Here is a 13060-nt window from a genome sequence, read left to right as displayed (position 1 = left end):
GAGTTAGTGTGTTGAATGCAAAGTGATTGCAGAAATGCAATAGAAAGAGGTTGCAGGCAAGTCTAGGCCATCCTCTAAGAGAGTGGTTCTCAATCAGGGGTGCGCATATCCCTAGGGGTAGGCAGAGGTCATCTAGGGCAGTGCTACTCAAAGTGGTGGTCCGTGGACCGGTGCCAGTCTGTGCTCACATTGGAAAAAAAAATTGCCAGTCCCCCACATCAGATAGCTTGAGAAGCACTGCTCCAGGGGATAGGTACATCAACTTGTTTAGTTTTACAACAGGCTACATAAAAAGCACTAGTGAAGTCAGTGCAAACTAAAATTTCATAGAGACAATGACTTGTTTACACTGCTCTATATACTATACTTGTATTCCAATTGATTTATTTTATAATTATATGGTAAAAATGAGAAAGTAAGCAATTTTTCAGTAATGGTTTACTGTAGTGATTTTGTAAACAAGTAGTTTAAGTATGCAAGACAAATCAGATTCCTGAAAGGGGTAGGGTAGTCTGGAAAGATTGAGAGCCTGCTCACTGCTCTGACCTTGCAATACTGAAGTGACAGAATTTTGTCTCCAGTCTCACACAGGCAAAAGAGGTGGAGAACCTGCAAGTCTTAAAAACCTAGCTGTCTGCAATGAGATGCAGCAGACAGCTCTGGTGTAGGAAATCCTGCCAATTGGGAAAATGAAGTGGAGACCTCTCTGGAAGCTGAACTAGGTCTGGGTATCCCAGCATTCTTGGTGTCCCCTGATCTTCTCAATAGTTGAAGGTGGGAGAGGAGAGATTTGACCATCTGTGAGCTAGAGTCTAGTCCCAACAATTTTGGTCCGCTTCCCTGATCACAGAATCATACAATATCAGGGTTGGAAGGGACCTCAGGAAGTCATCTAGTCCAACCCCCTGCTCAAGGCAGGACCAATCCCCAATTTTTGTCCCAGATCCTAAATGGCCCCCTCAAGGATTGAACTCACAGTCCTGGGTTTAGCAGGCCAATGCTCAAACCACTGAGCTATCCCTCCCTTCTGATGAGCCATCTCACCTTTATATTTTGGCTGGATTACTTTTGTTCAGAACCATTACCTATACTTCTCCAAGTATACATCCCACTGGGTATTCCACCCTATTTGAGAATCTCACTGGAATATGCAGGTAAATTTCTGCTAGACCTTCCAGAAAGACTACAATAGTCCTGAAATTTGTTTTCTTCATCAGGCTGTTCATACTCTTGCCGATACCTTTCTTCAATGATGATGGAAGAGAGCCCTGGAGGTGCCTTAAGGGACAAACTCTAGTGCTTTTGGTGTGGTTTGTTTCTCATCTCTTGAAGCTGCAGAGCCTGGAGCTCCAGATAATATTCATCTTACACTATCACCTCTGTGAACCAGATTGAAATCTGATGCCTGCAACACAGGATATCCTAACCTGGGTCCTATTTTTGAAGGGAAGCAGGCCCTATCTCAGTCACTGTGTTCAAACGGGAAGAAAGGTTTGGATTTTATGGGACTCTGAGCCCAGGTGTTTCTCCTGGAACAGGAAGAATCTCTCCTCTGGTACTTTTGCTGTGAGTAGGGCTGAAATGAGATTCTGCCCCCTGTCTGTGTCTGATCCCACAGAGTAGAAAGTTAATACTTTGTTCATATAATCGGTTACCATCTTATCAAGGTTCTCCATGAATGGGATTCCAACTAAGACTTTTGAGATACAGATAAATTTTACACTTGTCAGGGCTAGAGTTAGGGCCAGGACAACTGAGAGTCCATGCATCATCTTTTTATGAATGCAGCAGCTACTGGTATTTCTTTAGGTATCAGTCTGAGTTCTTTGTTCTGAAGGTAGAGGTTTTTAGTTCATCACAGCAGGACACTGTAGCATTAGCAAGCATGTGCTTGCTAGTGACAGTAGGGCTGCTGAAGAGGCTATGAAATCTGTTCTAAGAATGGCATCTCTCTTTGTGCCTGCAGGGTCCTTTAGTAAGTAAACTCCCTCTGCAGGAATTACCTGTTGCATCAAGTTTAGACAGTGAAGAGTTTGGCTTTGGGTGACTCTGTAGAATTTCAGGACCTGCCACATGAACCATTTTCCATGCCTTCCTAACAATTTGCATAAAGAAAGAATGAAGGGGGAGGACAAGTGTATTTAATATTTGTCCTTGGTATTATTTAGCCTGCTTATCCTGGTGGCCAACATCTTCCTCCTCATTGTCTCGCATATCTGGAGGAAAAGAACCTCTTTCATGCTTCTCTGGCTTAGAGGCACGGTGATCAAAACAGAGTTCTCCTCCTGTGGAGAATGAGCTGTACTCAAAACTGCGCTGGCTTCATGCTGCATACTTCTGCAAATCTGGCCCACCATGTGTATATTAAACTGAGTAAGGAAATTCTTTCCTAAGGTTACATGTTGTCACTTCTCAGGAGTACTTTATTTATTATTAGGGTTTAGAATGTAACTTTCCTGAATCTTTCAATACCGTTTCTATCCTAAATGCAGAATCAATGTATAGGAAGTCACATAAGTCATGGAATTTTAGTTTTGCTATTAAATTTGAAGGGGAAATTCTTACCATTCTTTTCCACAAAACACAGACACACACACTGTACACACAGGCATCTGTGCTACATTATTTCATGCTTGCATTGTCTCAGTAAGTTGAGCTTTGCACCAGAAGTCTGGAATGTTTTCAAGGAATGGGATTGGAGGGTTTTATAAAAACTGTTTTAGACAACTCCATACATTCTGTACTTATCTCTAGCACAATCCCATGGGTCTTGGATTTCTAGATGTCATTAACAAGTACAGGATATTTAGTAAAATAACTGATGCTTTTTTTGTTCCTTCAGGAAAATTCTATAGCAAAAACCCCACACTCTACCTTGGACACTAGTTGCGGTTTCGGCACTTTCATTAGGTCACAGAGATAGTTGCGCTTCTCTCTCACTAGTGGTAATTCAGCATCCCTATAACCAAGACAAGAGAATTTCTTTTAATGTTCATGCTTTCAGTCCATCCAGAAAGAAAATAATTTTCGTGACTAAATTTGTAACATGCAACGAAAAGAACAGCTTAATGAACAGTTTGAAAGGATACTATATTAAAAATACAGTTAAACATTAAATAGTATTATCAAAGTATAGTGAAACATATTTACTCTTAATAAATTCTTATTTGATTGATACAAAAAAAGTATAACATTTTTACTGCACTACATTAAACCAGAGGACTCTTTACAGTATGTCTGTTAGAAGTGTCATTGTCCCCAACTGATTATTCGATACTGCAGGCATTTCCGAGTCTAAAATAAAGGGAAACCTTTGGTACCTCTGACACAATCATGTACATAATTTTGATTTTGTAAAGGTAGTCATGGTACATAGAGTCCCATACCCAATTAATTCTCTGGGGAGGACGACACTGATTCCAGTACTACAGAAAAGGATACATACAATCTAAATGTTGAATATCTCTGGCCTTTTTGAAAGATACGTGACAACTTTGGCAAGTTGCAAACTTGCTCTGAGCCAAAACAAAAGGCACATTTTGTTATATTATAAATTCAACAATTGTACCCTAAACCCACGGTGGTTCTAACAGGGAGAATATTTCAAATATGCATATCCTGGTTATGGTCTTTTTAACCAAAATATTTGAGGCTGGTTCAGCTTCCCGCTGTCAACACAGATTTATTTTAATTCAGAAGTATAAAGCCCTTCCTGTAGTGCCCAGAGCGTCTGAGAATTTTAACAAACTCTTGATGATCCCATGCAAGGTGTCATAAGTCTTCTTTAATAAACATTACATTCATCAACTGCTTTATCTACCAAGTCTCCCCAGGTGAAACAATCACATTTCAAGTGATCTAGAACTCTATCTTAAATCTCAAAGTATTAAACTTATATTTGAATTTGGGGTGTATACTAAGCACTGGACCAACAGAGAATAGAACAGGCAGGCAGCCGCATAATTTTAGTGAGTACAGGGCAGGGTTCTGATGGCTGACTAATTTAAGACCAGGCCTGTAACCACCATATTTTCCGTAGTGATTTTGATTTAAATATTCCTCTTTTCATTTGATTACTTCAGTGACAAATTAATAAGGGGGAATCTACCATACAAACAACACTGTTCTCAAACCAGTTGCTTGTCTCAGCATTATTTCTGAACTTGTTCTGTATATGACATAGCAACAGCCACTGCTCCCTCCCTTCTTCACAATTTATGGAGATGAAAGAGGGATTTAATGCCAAAATAGCTAAACAACCTTTAACTTTCTGAGTGAGCACTGAAAGATATTAACACAAGAGGAGCAATTTCAAAAGTTTGTGGAAACAAATTATTTTAACTGTAGAGGTTCATGTGGTAATGTAAGACATAAGACTGAAAAGAAATAGATTCTGCAAATCTGAGAAAAGCTCATATAGCTGTTCTAATTCTGTACTGAGAGATTAAGAAAAGTAGTAGCAGCCAATCATTATATTGACAGCCTTTAAACAAACACGACACATCATTTACTTTAAAATCTATCACCAGTCAGGAATTTCAGAGCAGAATGAGATTAAACTGTGGCATAAAATAATTCCCCAGTTTCAGATCCAGCACTGTTTAGCTTGCCAAAAACAAGCTGTCCAAATGGAAATTCCACTTAAGTTCATGCAGAACAATTATCCAAAATCAGTGACTAATGCCAATGTGTTTTTACATGGCTTCAGAGAAACTGTGAAAGCATGTCCTAAGTCTACTTGTTCCTTGAAGACAACAAAATTCACTAAAATGGGAAAGTTTGGAAATGTTTAAGTCATGAACACATCTATTTAATACAATGATTAGAACATAACTTGTTGCATTCACAGAACTAAGAAAATACTGGTAAGGAAAAGGGCATCAAAAAGGGTAGTCAAAAAATGAACTAATTTATCTTTTAAGCAGTGAGACCTTTAAAACACCTATGCTACATCCTCTGTGGATCTAGAACTATATAATCAGAGTCTGTCTCGCCTAATGATTCATATTTCAGGCTCATAATGCAACACTAAGTAAAGCTGTGAAAAAATCAACATTTAGGCATAAATATAATCAGCAGTTCTTATAGCATTCAGTTTTCCTATAGTCGTGTTTCTGTTCTGTTATTTTGTTGTGTGTAAGACTGCTAGAAGTCCTTTTTTTCACCACTAGGTGAATTTCAAGTGAAAGACTACAACCAGAAACTGAGCCCACACTACCTCTGACTGACATTTTAATACCTTTGGGTCAGTGATAACCCACTGCACCTGGCATGGACAAGACAATGTTGCCATTACAGCAGAGCATTTGATAAAAGAGTTCTTCGAAAAGAGTAATAGAAATTACTCAAAATTCTGGCAAGTAGTTGTGGTACATTTAGCTATATTAATTCACAATTGCATGCCAGGCCTTCTTTCCAGAAGAGGTTTAATGACAAAGACACCAGAAGGTAGTTTAAATTGTATTATTTAATTAATACTACAATATGAAAGTTCCACTGGGGAATGTCAGACTACTCTATTTCAGAATATTTGTTTGAAGGAGGTTTCAACATTTCTGAAACCTATATTTCATAGGAAAATAGGAGTAATTCTTCTCATTATGACACTTTTCAACTCTTTGCCCACATACCACCCTTTCTCAGAATACTGGAAGTGCTCAAGAATGCCAAGAAAACGTGTCTGCAATTGAGGTTTGTCTGTTACACAAAAGAAATGCATTGTGGAATCACAACGAACTTCCAGGACTTCCTCCCCTTTTTCTTTATTAGAAATTATGGGTATTTTAGTAAACACCATTGGACAAGTAAAAATAAAACCATAGCACCTTTATTTACCACCAATATATAATATACAATATACAAGCTTGCAAGGCAGGAAGATCCCTTTCAGCAATACCCTTTTTGGCCTAAAAACTTGTATAAAGCGATAAGTGGATCTTGCTAAAGATGTCACGTCATTTATAGTTCCTTTTCCACTTTTCCTCATGAACAAAAATTTCATAGATATGAGAATTATTAAAATTGGCCTTATTTTTAAACATTTCTCGGACAATGAATTCACTTACCAGTTGGTATCACTAAGTACTGTCATGACCTCATCCAGAATATCAGGATCAACAATATCACTGTAGGTTATCAACATTTCATACACTTGACTGGCTGTTGTTTTCCTTATCTAGAGAAGGGGAGAGAGAGAATTTACAGTTGCTGAAAACAGTGAAATTATCCAGACTGCTACATAAGAGCTACATGTTATTTACAGTTGTTATGCACAGTACTTTCAGAATACTTTAGTGGAAGAAGTGGTATAATGTTCAGAATGCAGAACTGGGAGTGATATTCCCGAGTCTGCCAGTGATATGCTGTGGAACCTGGGGAAAGTGACTTCACCTCCATGCTGCAGTTTGAATATCTCTAAAATGGATATTATAGCATTTCTTCTGTATCTCAAAGAAGTGTTGTGAGTGTAAGGTTTATTAAATGTGTGGCGCGCCTAAGATGAAATCACTTATTCAGAGATGGCTATTTGATGATTTATGTTCTACTTTAATACTTTGAGCTCCTCAGATGGAAGATGCTAAAGAATTGCAATGTGCTTTACAAATAGTACCCTCACAACAAATATATGAGGCAGAAAAGTACATCCCTGATTTTACAAACAGGAATGCTAAGGTAGAGAGAGATGAGTCATACAGGCATTTTTTGGCAGAACAAACAATATACTTTGGATTTTCTTAAGAAAATGTCTCCTTAATGTTCCCTGTGGTTCCTCAAAATGTGGCTTAAAATTCTGAGCGTTATATTCTATAGATGCATATTCACTTATTCATTGTAGAATATATCATGTTCTTCTCTAGCATGCAATTTTCATGCAGTGTTGTAGGCCACTACTGTACAGACAGATACACTTACTTTTAGGGCACCCAAAGAAAGGTTCATATTATTTGCCTTCTATTCTGTGCTGGTATATACTTAGTTGTGGACAAATTAGCCAAATACACAACAAACAGTCTAGAAAGACAATACATTTTTAGATAATCTAACTGTTCAGAACCATAAATCCCTTATTTTCTACTACAGAAGACAGGGAGCCTCCCAGCTTGTTTGGAAGTAATTATTGCAATAGGTGATGCTTCCCAATCTGCTCCATCCAGTATCTATTCAACACACACTGCCTTGCTTCATCAGTGAAATCCAAGCACTGATCAAGGCACCTGGAGATCCCTGCAACAGTCAGTCCCTATCTCCTGGTAAGCATAAGGTCCAAATGACTCCCTTTATGCCAGCCTGGTTCCCTCATCCATCTACTCTGGCACCTCTCAGGGCAGAGAACAAAAACAGAAGGATGCAATTTGAAAGAAATTTGGATTTCTTCACTTTTGACTTCTGTAACAACCTCAGTGTTTAAGCAGAAGGATTTCTGCGCTTATTTAAATATTGATTAACTAGAGGCCACAAAATACTCTCTCATGGGAATATGACAGTGTTATTGCAAAATGGTAGTTTGGGTTACCATGTAAATACCTATTTAAAACATTTTAAAATCATATATTATTTACACAACAGATTATAATGGCTACTTTACAATTGTTATATCACCATATACCATGTACTATAAATATAGATTTTGGAAGGTACATTAACCATATGTAGTAATATTACTTATGAAAACTACTTCCTGTGCAAACACAGTATGAAACTTCTTATTTTAAATGATTCGGATGACTTTATTCTTGAAAATAGCAAAAGTAGTAAAATTTGTTCTTCAAAATTTAAGTCACTTTGGAGTTATGAGACACAAGATTACACTTGAATATTATTAACCTCATCAGTTTAAAACAGTCGAAACTGATTTTTTTTTTTTTTTAGATCACCCTGGGCTTAAGATTTTGTAAGCCAAATTCCAGCCTATATTCAACTTTTACTGCTAAGTATTGTTTTGGGGTTGTTGTTTTTAAACATTATGTTTCAAAAGGAGTTTGTTTTTATAGGAAGATACATAGATAGCACCTGAAAAGTACCTAAGCGGGTACTTAACTTTAAGCACATGAGTTGTTCTACTCGATGCCAATGGGACAATTCATATGCTTAAAATTTGGCATGTACCATATTGAATGGGGACCTAAATCTGCAGAGAGATAAATAGGTAACTGATAATAGGTAAGATGGGTGAAACCTTGGTAGTTACTGATGATACTGATAATACGTTAATATGGTATTTAAAAATATGGGATTATAATGAACATACTGACATACAAGCTGTGTGAACAAGTTTCAGAAGTTCTCATTGTTGGTCTAATTCTGCTCCCATTGAAGTCAATGAGAATTTGACCATCATCTTCAATGGCAGCAGACTTAGGCCAAAGGTGTGTTCTTTTGAAATCCTCATCTTATACTGTATTTAACATATATAATTAACTGGAGTTGGTTTGGATTCTTAGATTTAGTATGGACTGTTTGGATTTTAAAGTTACACCAAAGGTCCTTGGATGAGTGTCTTTATTGTATAGTTGCAGATCTGCAATTAAAATTTTGAAATGTTGCCATATGAATTTACTTTCAGGAGGTAAATTAAAATTATGTCTATTTTTATTACGAAGGTCATGACAGATGTGACGATTAACCTGAGCAGAAGGTTGGCAGCCCGATCATTTCCTTTCTAGGAGTGACCTCTCCCCTCTTGGAGATATTGGGGTTGCACCTCTCTCTCAGTTTTTTTTTAAATCAGGATGTTGGTCCCTTTTTCTGAGGACAGTGCTGCCCCTTGAGTCTTAACCCACAGAGGGTTTCTGAGCACAAACTGTCCGAAGTGGAGGAAATATAAAAAATGTTCTATTGACAGAACAAGGAGTAATGGTCTCAAGTTGCACTGGGGGAGGTTTAGGTTCGATGTTTGGAAAAACTTTTTCACTAGGAGGGTGGTGAAGCACTGGAATGGGTTACCTAGGGAGGTGGTGGAATCTCCTTCCTTAGCAGTTTTCAAGGTCAGGCTTGACAAAGCCCTGGCTAGGATGATTTAGTTGGGGATTGGTCCTGCTTTGAGAAGGATTTGGACTAGATGATCTCCTGAGGTCCCCTCCAACCCTGATTTTAAAAAAAGTAAATAAAAAAAATCCAATTTTTTTAATTTAAATTGGATTTTTTTGGTAAAATGCTTTTTGCGGAAAACACCTATCTAAAGATAGTTTTAATTAAGATACATTATAGCTCAAAGATATCTCATCATGCAATAGGAATTATAAATTTTAATTCTATAATATGAGACAATGTATTCATGTAATGTTTAAGAAAAGTTTTGTAAGTGAGCTCCAATAGTTCATGGATTAGGGACCCAATTTTATGGGGTTCCAGGGGCTTCTGTATAGATTATTTAGGTTAATCTTTTGATCTACCCAATGGGACTCAATGTTCAGTGAGCATATACCATCAGAGATGCTTAGTTTTGCATTTCTCAAACTGTGGATTTGTGTCTCCAAAAATAACATGCTTGTTAACAGCAAAAATGTTTTTAATTAAATAAATATATATGGAGGTGAAAAATAATAGACCTCAACCCTATTGTCCCTCTGCAAATTTGTGTACACAGAGTCAATCCCTTACCTCTCTGTAAAAGTACAAAGTTTCAAAAAGTTCAATGAATACAAGATTGTTGCGGGCGGAATAGATCTGGACAAGAAGTAGTAGTCTGGAGATAAATGTGAGAAGGGAGGGACAGGCAGTAGAAACAAAAGTGGAACTGTTTGAGCAGCATATTCCGGAAGTCTTGAGGTCCTTCCGAGTGTCGTCTTCATTGATTTGAGATCTACCATTCCATTCTCTCACTAGAAGGGAAAACCTATAATGGCAACAGGCTGTAAAAAGAGACCCAGTTTGAGAACCATTCAAGAAATATATGTTTGCTGATGATGTTTTAAAGAAAGTCACACCAGTGAACTGGTAGAAGTCACTTAAGCACTTGGATTCAGAGACTGTTGAAGTGATAATCTCACTTTTAACAGCAGTAGCTTCTGCTGACGGTGTAGAAAGAATATTTTCTTCCTTTGGACTAATTCATTCCAAATTGAGAAATCGTTTGGGACCTGAAAAAGTAGGAAAGCTTGTTTTTCTTTTCCAGATTATGAACAAACAGGAACATGAAGGTGAAGACAACTGAGTTAGCTGCAGAAGCCAACATTTTAAGTTTCTCATGTTGACTTGGCTGACAGTCTATTTAAGGTTTTTTTTTAATATTTCATTTAACTATTTTAGTTAAACAATTTTAACAAAAACAAACGATTTTAAAAAACTTGAATATTTAACTAAATTCAAAAATTCATATGCTTGTTTTGTTAAAATATTATATGTTCGCTGTTGAAGAAAAAAATCCAGAATACATAACATTGTTGTTTTAGTTAAATAAAACAATTTAAATGTCTGTTTGGTGATGTTCTCTTCCTAAAACAGCATGGCAAGAAAATCCTCCAAATATTAATGATTAACCTGTTGAATTGGAGATAGTTCACCTCCAATTACTTCATAAATATCTGCTTCAATCATCTTTGGTAAATGAAATAACCAAACAATCATTCATTTTTTGATATAGCTGTAAAACTAATCTGAAAAGTTTTCAAAATAAATAACTTTAAAAATGTATAGTGTTTACCTTAAAAATGAAACTTACATCTATCTCTGAGTTGTGAAGAATATGTATTAAGGTTATAACAACCAACAAGAATGCACTTTTATGCAGAAAACCATGATTAAATTGAGTCTTCCTGACTAGTGATTTAAATCCATTTGATTTAAATCAAATCCACCCAAGAAGATAGCCCTGTCTGCTCTTGCAGAGAGGTTCCAGGGGAGCCTCAGGTGGTGTGGGGGATGCAAAGGCCCCAACAACTCAGCAGACGCTGAGTCCCTTTTCCCTAGCTGAGCAACTGTCCCACAGTTGCTGGGAGCAATTGTGGCCAAGTTCTCTTTCTGAGGCTCCTGGAAGGACTGCTCATCTTCTGTATGCTCTTCCTTGCTGGGTGAGGAGGGACCACATAGAGGAAAGCAGCATGGTGGGCAGTTCTGGTCTGGGAAAGATCCCAGTTTTGTCTCCAGAGAAGGGCGGGGGAGGGAGGAAGACAGCTCATTCTTGCACCAAATTGGCTTTAGCAACTGGGAAACAAAAAGGATAGGAAGGAGAGCTGGGCCCCACTCTGTGAAGATGATCAAAGACAAAGAATTTGGAGAGGGACTGCCTACAGCATGCCAAAGATCTGAAGCCTTCATGAAGATATATGGGAAGGGAGGTGCAACACACATATCCCAGACAGAGGGTGGGGTCCAGATCCATATCTAAATGCTAAATTGAGGTGGAGACCCTGGATTCTCCAACACATTTTGAAAATTATCTTTACAGAATTAAATAATTATATAGAATCTAAAAGGATGTCTGTTAGGAGTTTCTACTATGTAATGAAAAAAGCACTGGAAATGACTGAATAGTAATTAATTTGTAACTCTGGAATTCAAAAGTGCATTTTTAGAATATTCACTTTCTAGCCCCTTAGTATTCCTTCACTGAATCTGCAGTGCAGGGGTGGCCAACCTGAGCCGGAGAAGGAGCCAAAATTTACCAATGTACATTGCCAAAGAGCCACAGTAATACATCAGCAGCCCCCCACCAATCCCCCCAGCACCTCCTGCCTGCTGGCAGCCCTGCTGATCAGCACCTCCCCCTCCCTCCCAGTGCCTACTGCCCCTTGCGATCAGCTGTTTCACAGCATACAGGAGGCTCTGGGAGGGAGTGGGGAGGAGCAAGGGTGCAGCAGGCTCAGGGGAGGGGGCCTTGGGGTAAGGTGTGGAGTGGTGACAGGGCCTGGGGTTGAGCAGTGGAAAGTTGGCACCTGTAGCTCCAGCCCCAGAGTCAGCACCTATGCAAGGAGCCACCTATTAACTTCATGGCAGCCCTCAGTTTGGCCACTTTTGCTAGTGGCTCAAACCTGCCGTTCACTCAGCTAACCTCATTACTGGCCAGCATGGGGAAAAGGAAGGAGAACAATCCCCACAATCTCTGCTGGTCCACCTAGTGGGCCGGGGAACATGCCAGGGACCTTCCCCTCTGGTGGGACCCACAGTCCAGGTCAACTCCTCCTGTATCCAATAGGGAGTTGGGGGGAACCCGGGCGCCCCCTCTACTCCGGGTTCCAGCCCAGGGCCCTGTGGATCACAGCTGTCTATAGTGTTTCGTGTAACACCTGTGTGACAGCTACAACTCCCTGGGCTACTTCCCCATGGCCTCCTCCCAACACCTTCTGTATCCTCACCACAGGACCTTCCTCCTGATGCCAGATAGCGTTTGTACTCCACAGTCCTCCAGCAGCACACCCTCTCACTCTCAGCTCCTTGCGCACCCCTCACTGTCTGAAGTGAGGTCCTTTTTAAACCAGGTGCCCTTTTTAGCTTGCCTTAATTGATTCTAGCAGCTTCTTAATTTGCTCCAGGTGTCCTAATGAGCCTGTCTGCCTTAATTGGTTCCAGCATCTTCCTGATTGTTCTGGAACTGCCTTGTTACCTTACCCAGGGAAAAGGAACGTGATTAACCTGGGACTAATAGATCTGCCTTCTATTACTCTCCTGTAGCCATCTGGCCTGACCCTGTCACACTGTATATTAACTGGAGTTCTTAGAGATGTTTTGTCCCTATGGGTCCTCCACATGAGGACATGTGCATGCCCATGCACTTCTGATCAGCATTTTTTGTCCACAGTGCCCATGGGTCTGTGTCTGCGCCCTGTGCCTCTTGTGCTCCAGTACAAGGGCATATAGGTGACAGGCAGAGACACCACCACTACAGTTCCTTCTCAACCTCAAAGCCTAGCAAGATTCCAAAGCAGAGGAGGAGGGAGGGTAGTGGAGCACCACAGAGACAAAAAAATCTCAAAGCAGCACAGTTATTGTACCAACTGAATAACCTCTCCTTCTTGGAGTTATTGTCCCTATGGGTGCTAGTAAGGAGATTCCCGAGCACTGCCTCAGTTACAGAGGAGGGAGCTGAGGAGCAGGTATGGTACAGATTGAAGAACAGCTTTGC

General features: G+C 39.3%; 1 protein-coding gene across 1 annotated transcript in view; it reads right to left on the bottom strand.

Annotated features, from left to right (window-relative positions):
• The window catches only part of TBCD (tubulin folding cofactor D), a 252362-nt gene that overhangs the window by 2725 nt on the left and 236577 nt on the right, over nucleotides 1–13060 (bottom strand). The window contains exons 38-39 of the mRNA XM_077833123.1: nucleotides 6066–6175; nucleotides 2875–2959 (exon numbers count right to left, since the gene is read on the bottom strand). Of these exons, the coding sequence (XP_077689249.1) occupies nucleotides 2875–2959; nucleotides 6066–6175 (195 nt within the window). The remainder of the gene's footprint in view (nucleotides 1–2874; nucleotides 2960–6065; nucleotides 6176–13060) is intronic.

Source organism: Eretmochelys imbricata, chromosome 14, assembly GCF_965152235.1.
Source record: "Eretmochelys imbricata isolate rEreImb1 chromosome 14, rEreImb1.hap1, whole genome shotgun sequence".
Lineage (NCBI taxonomy): Eukaryota > Metazoa > Chordata > Testudines > Cheloniidae > Eretmochelys > Eretmochelys imbricata.
This window is presented reverse-complemented; position numbering and strand designations above follow the sequence as displayed.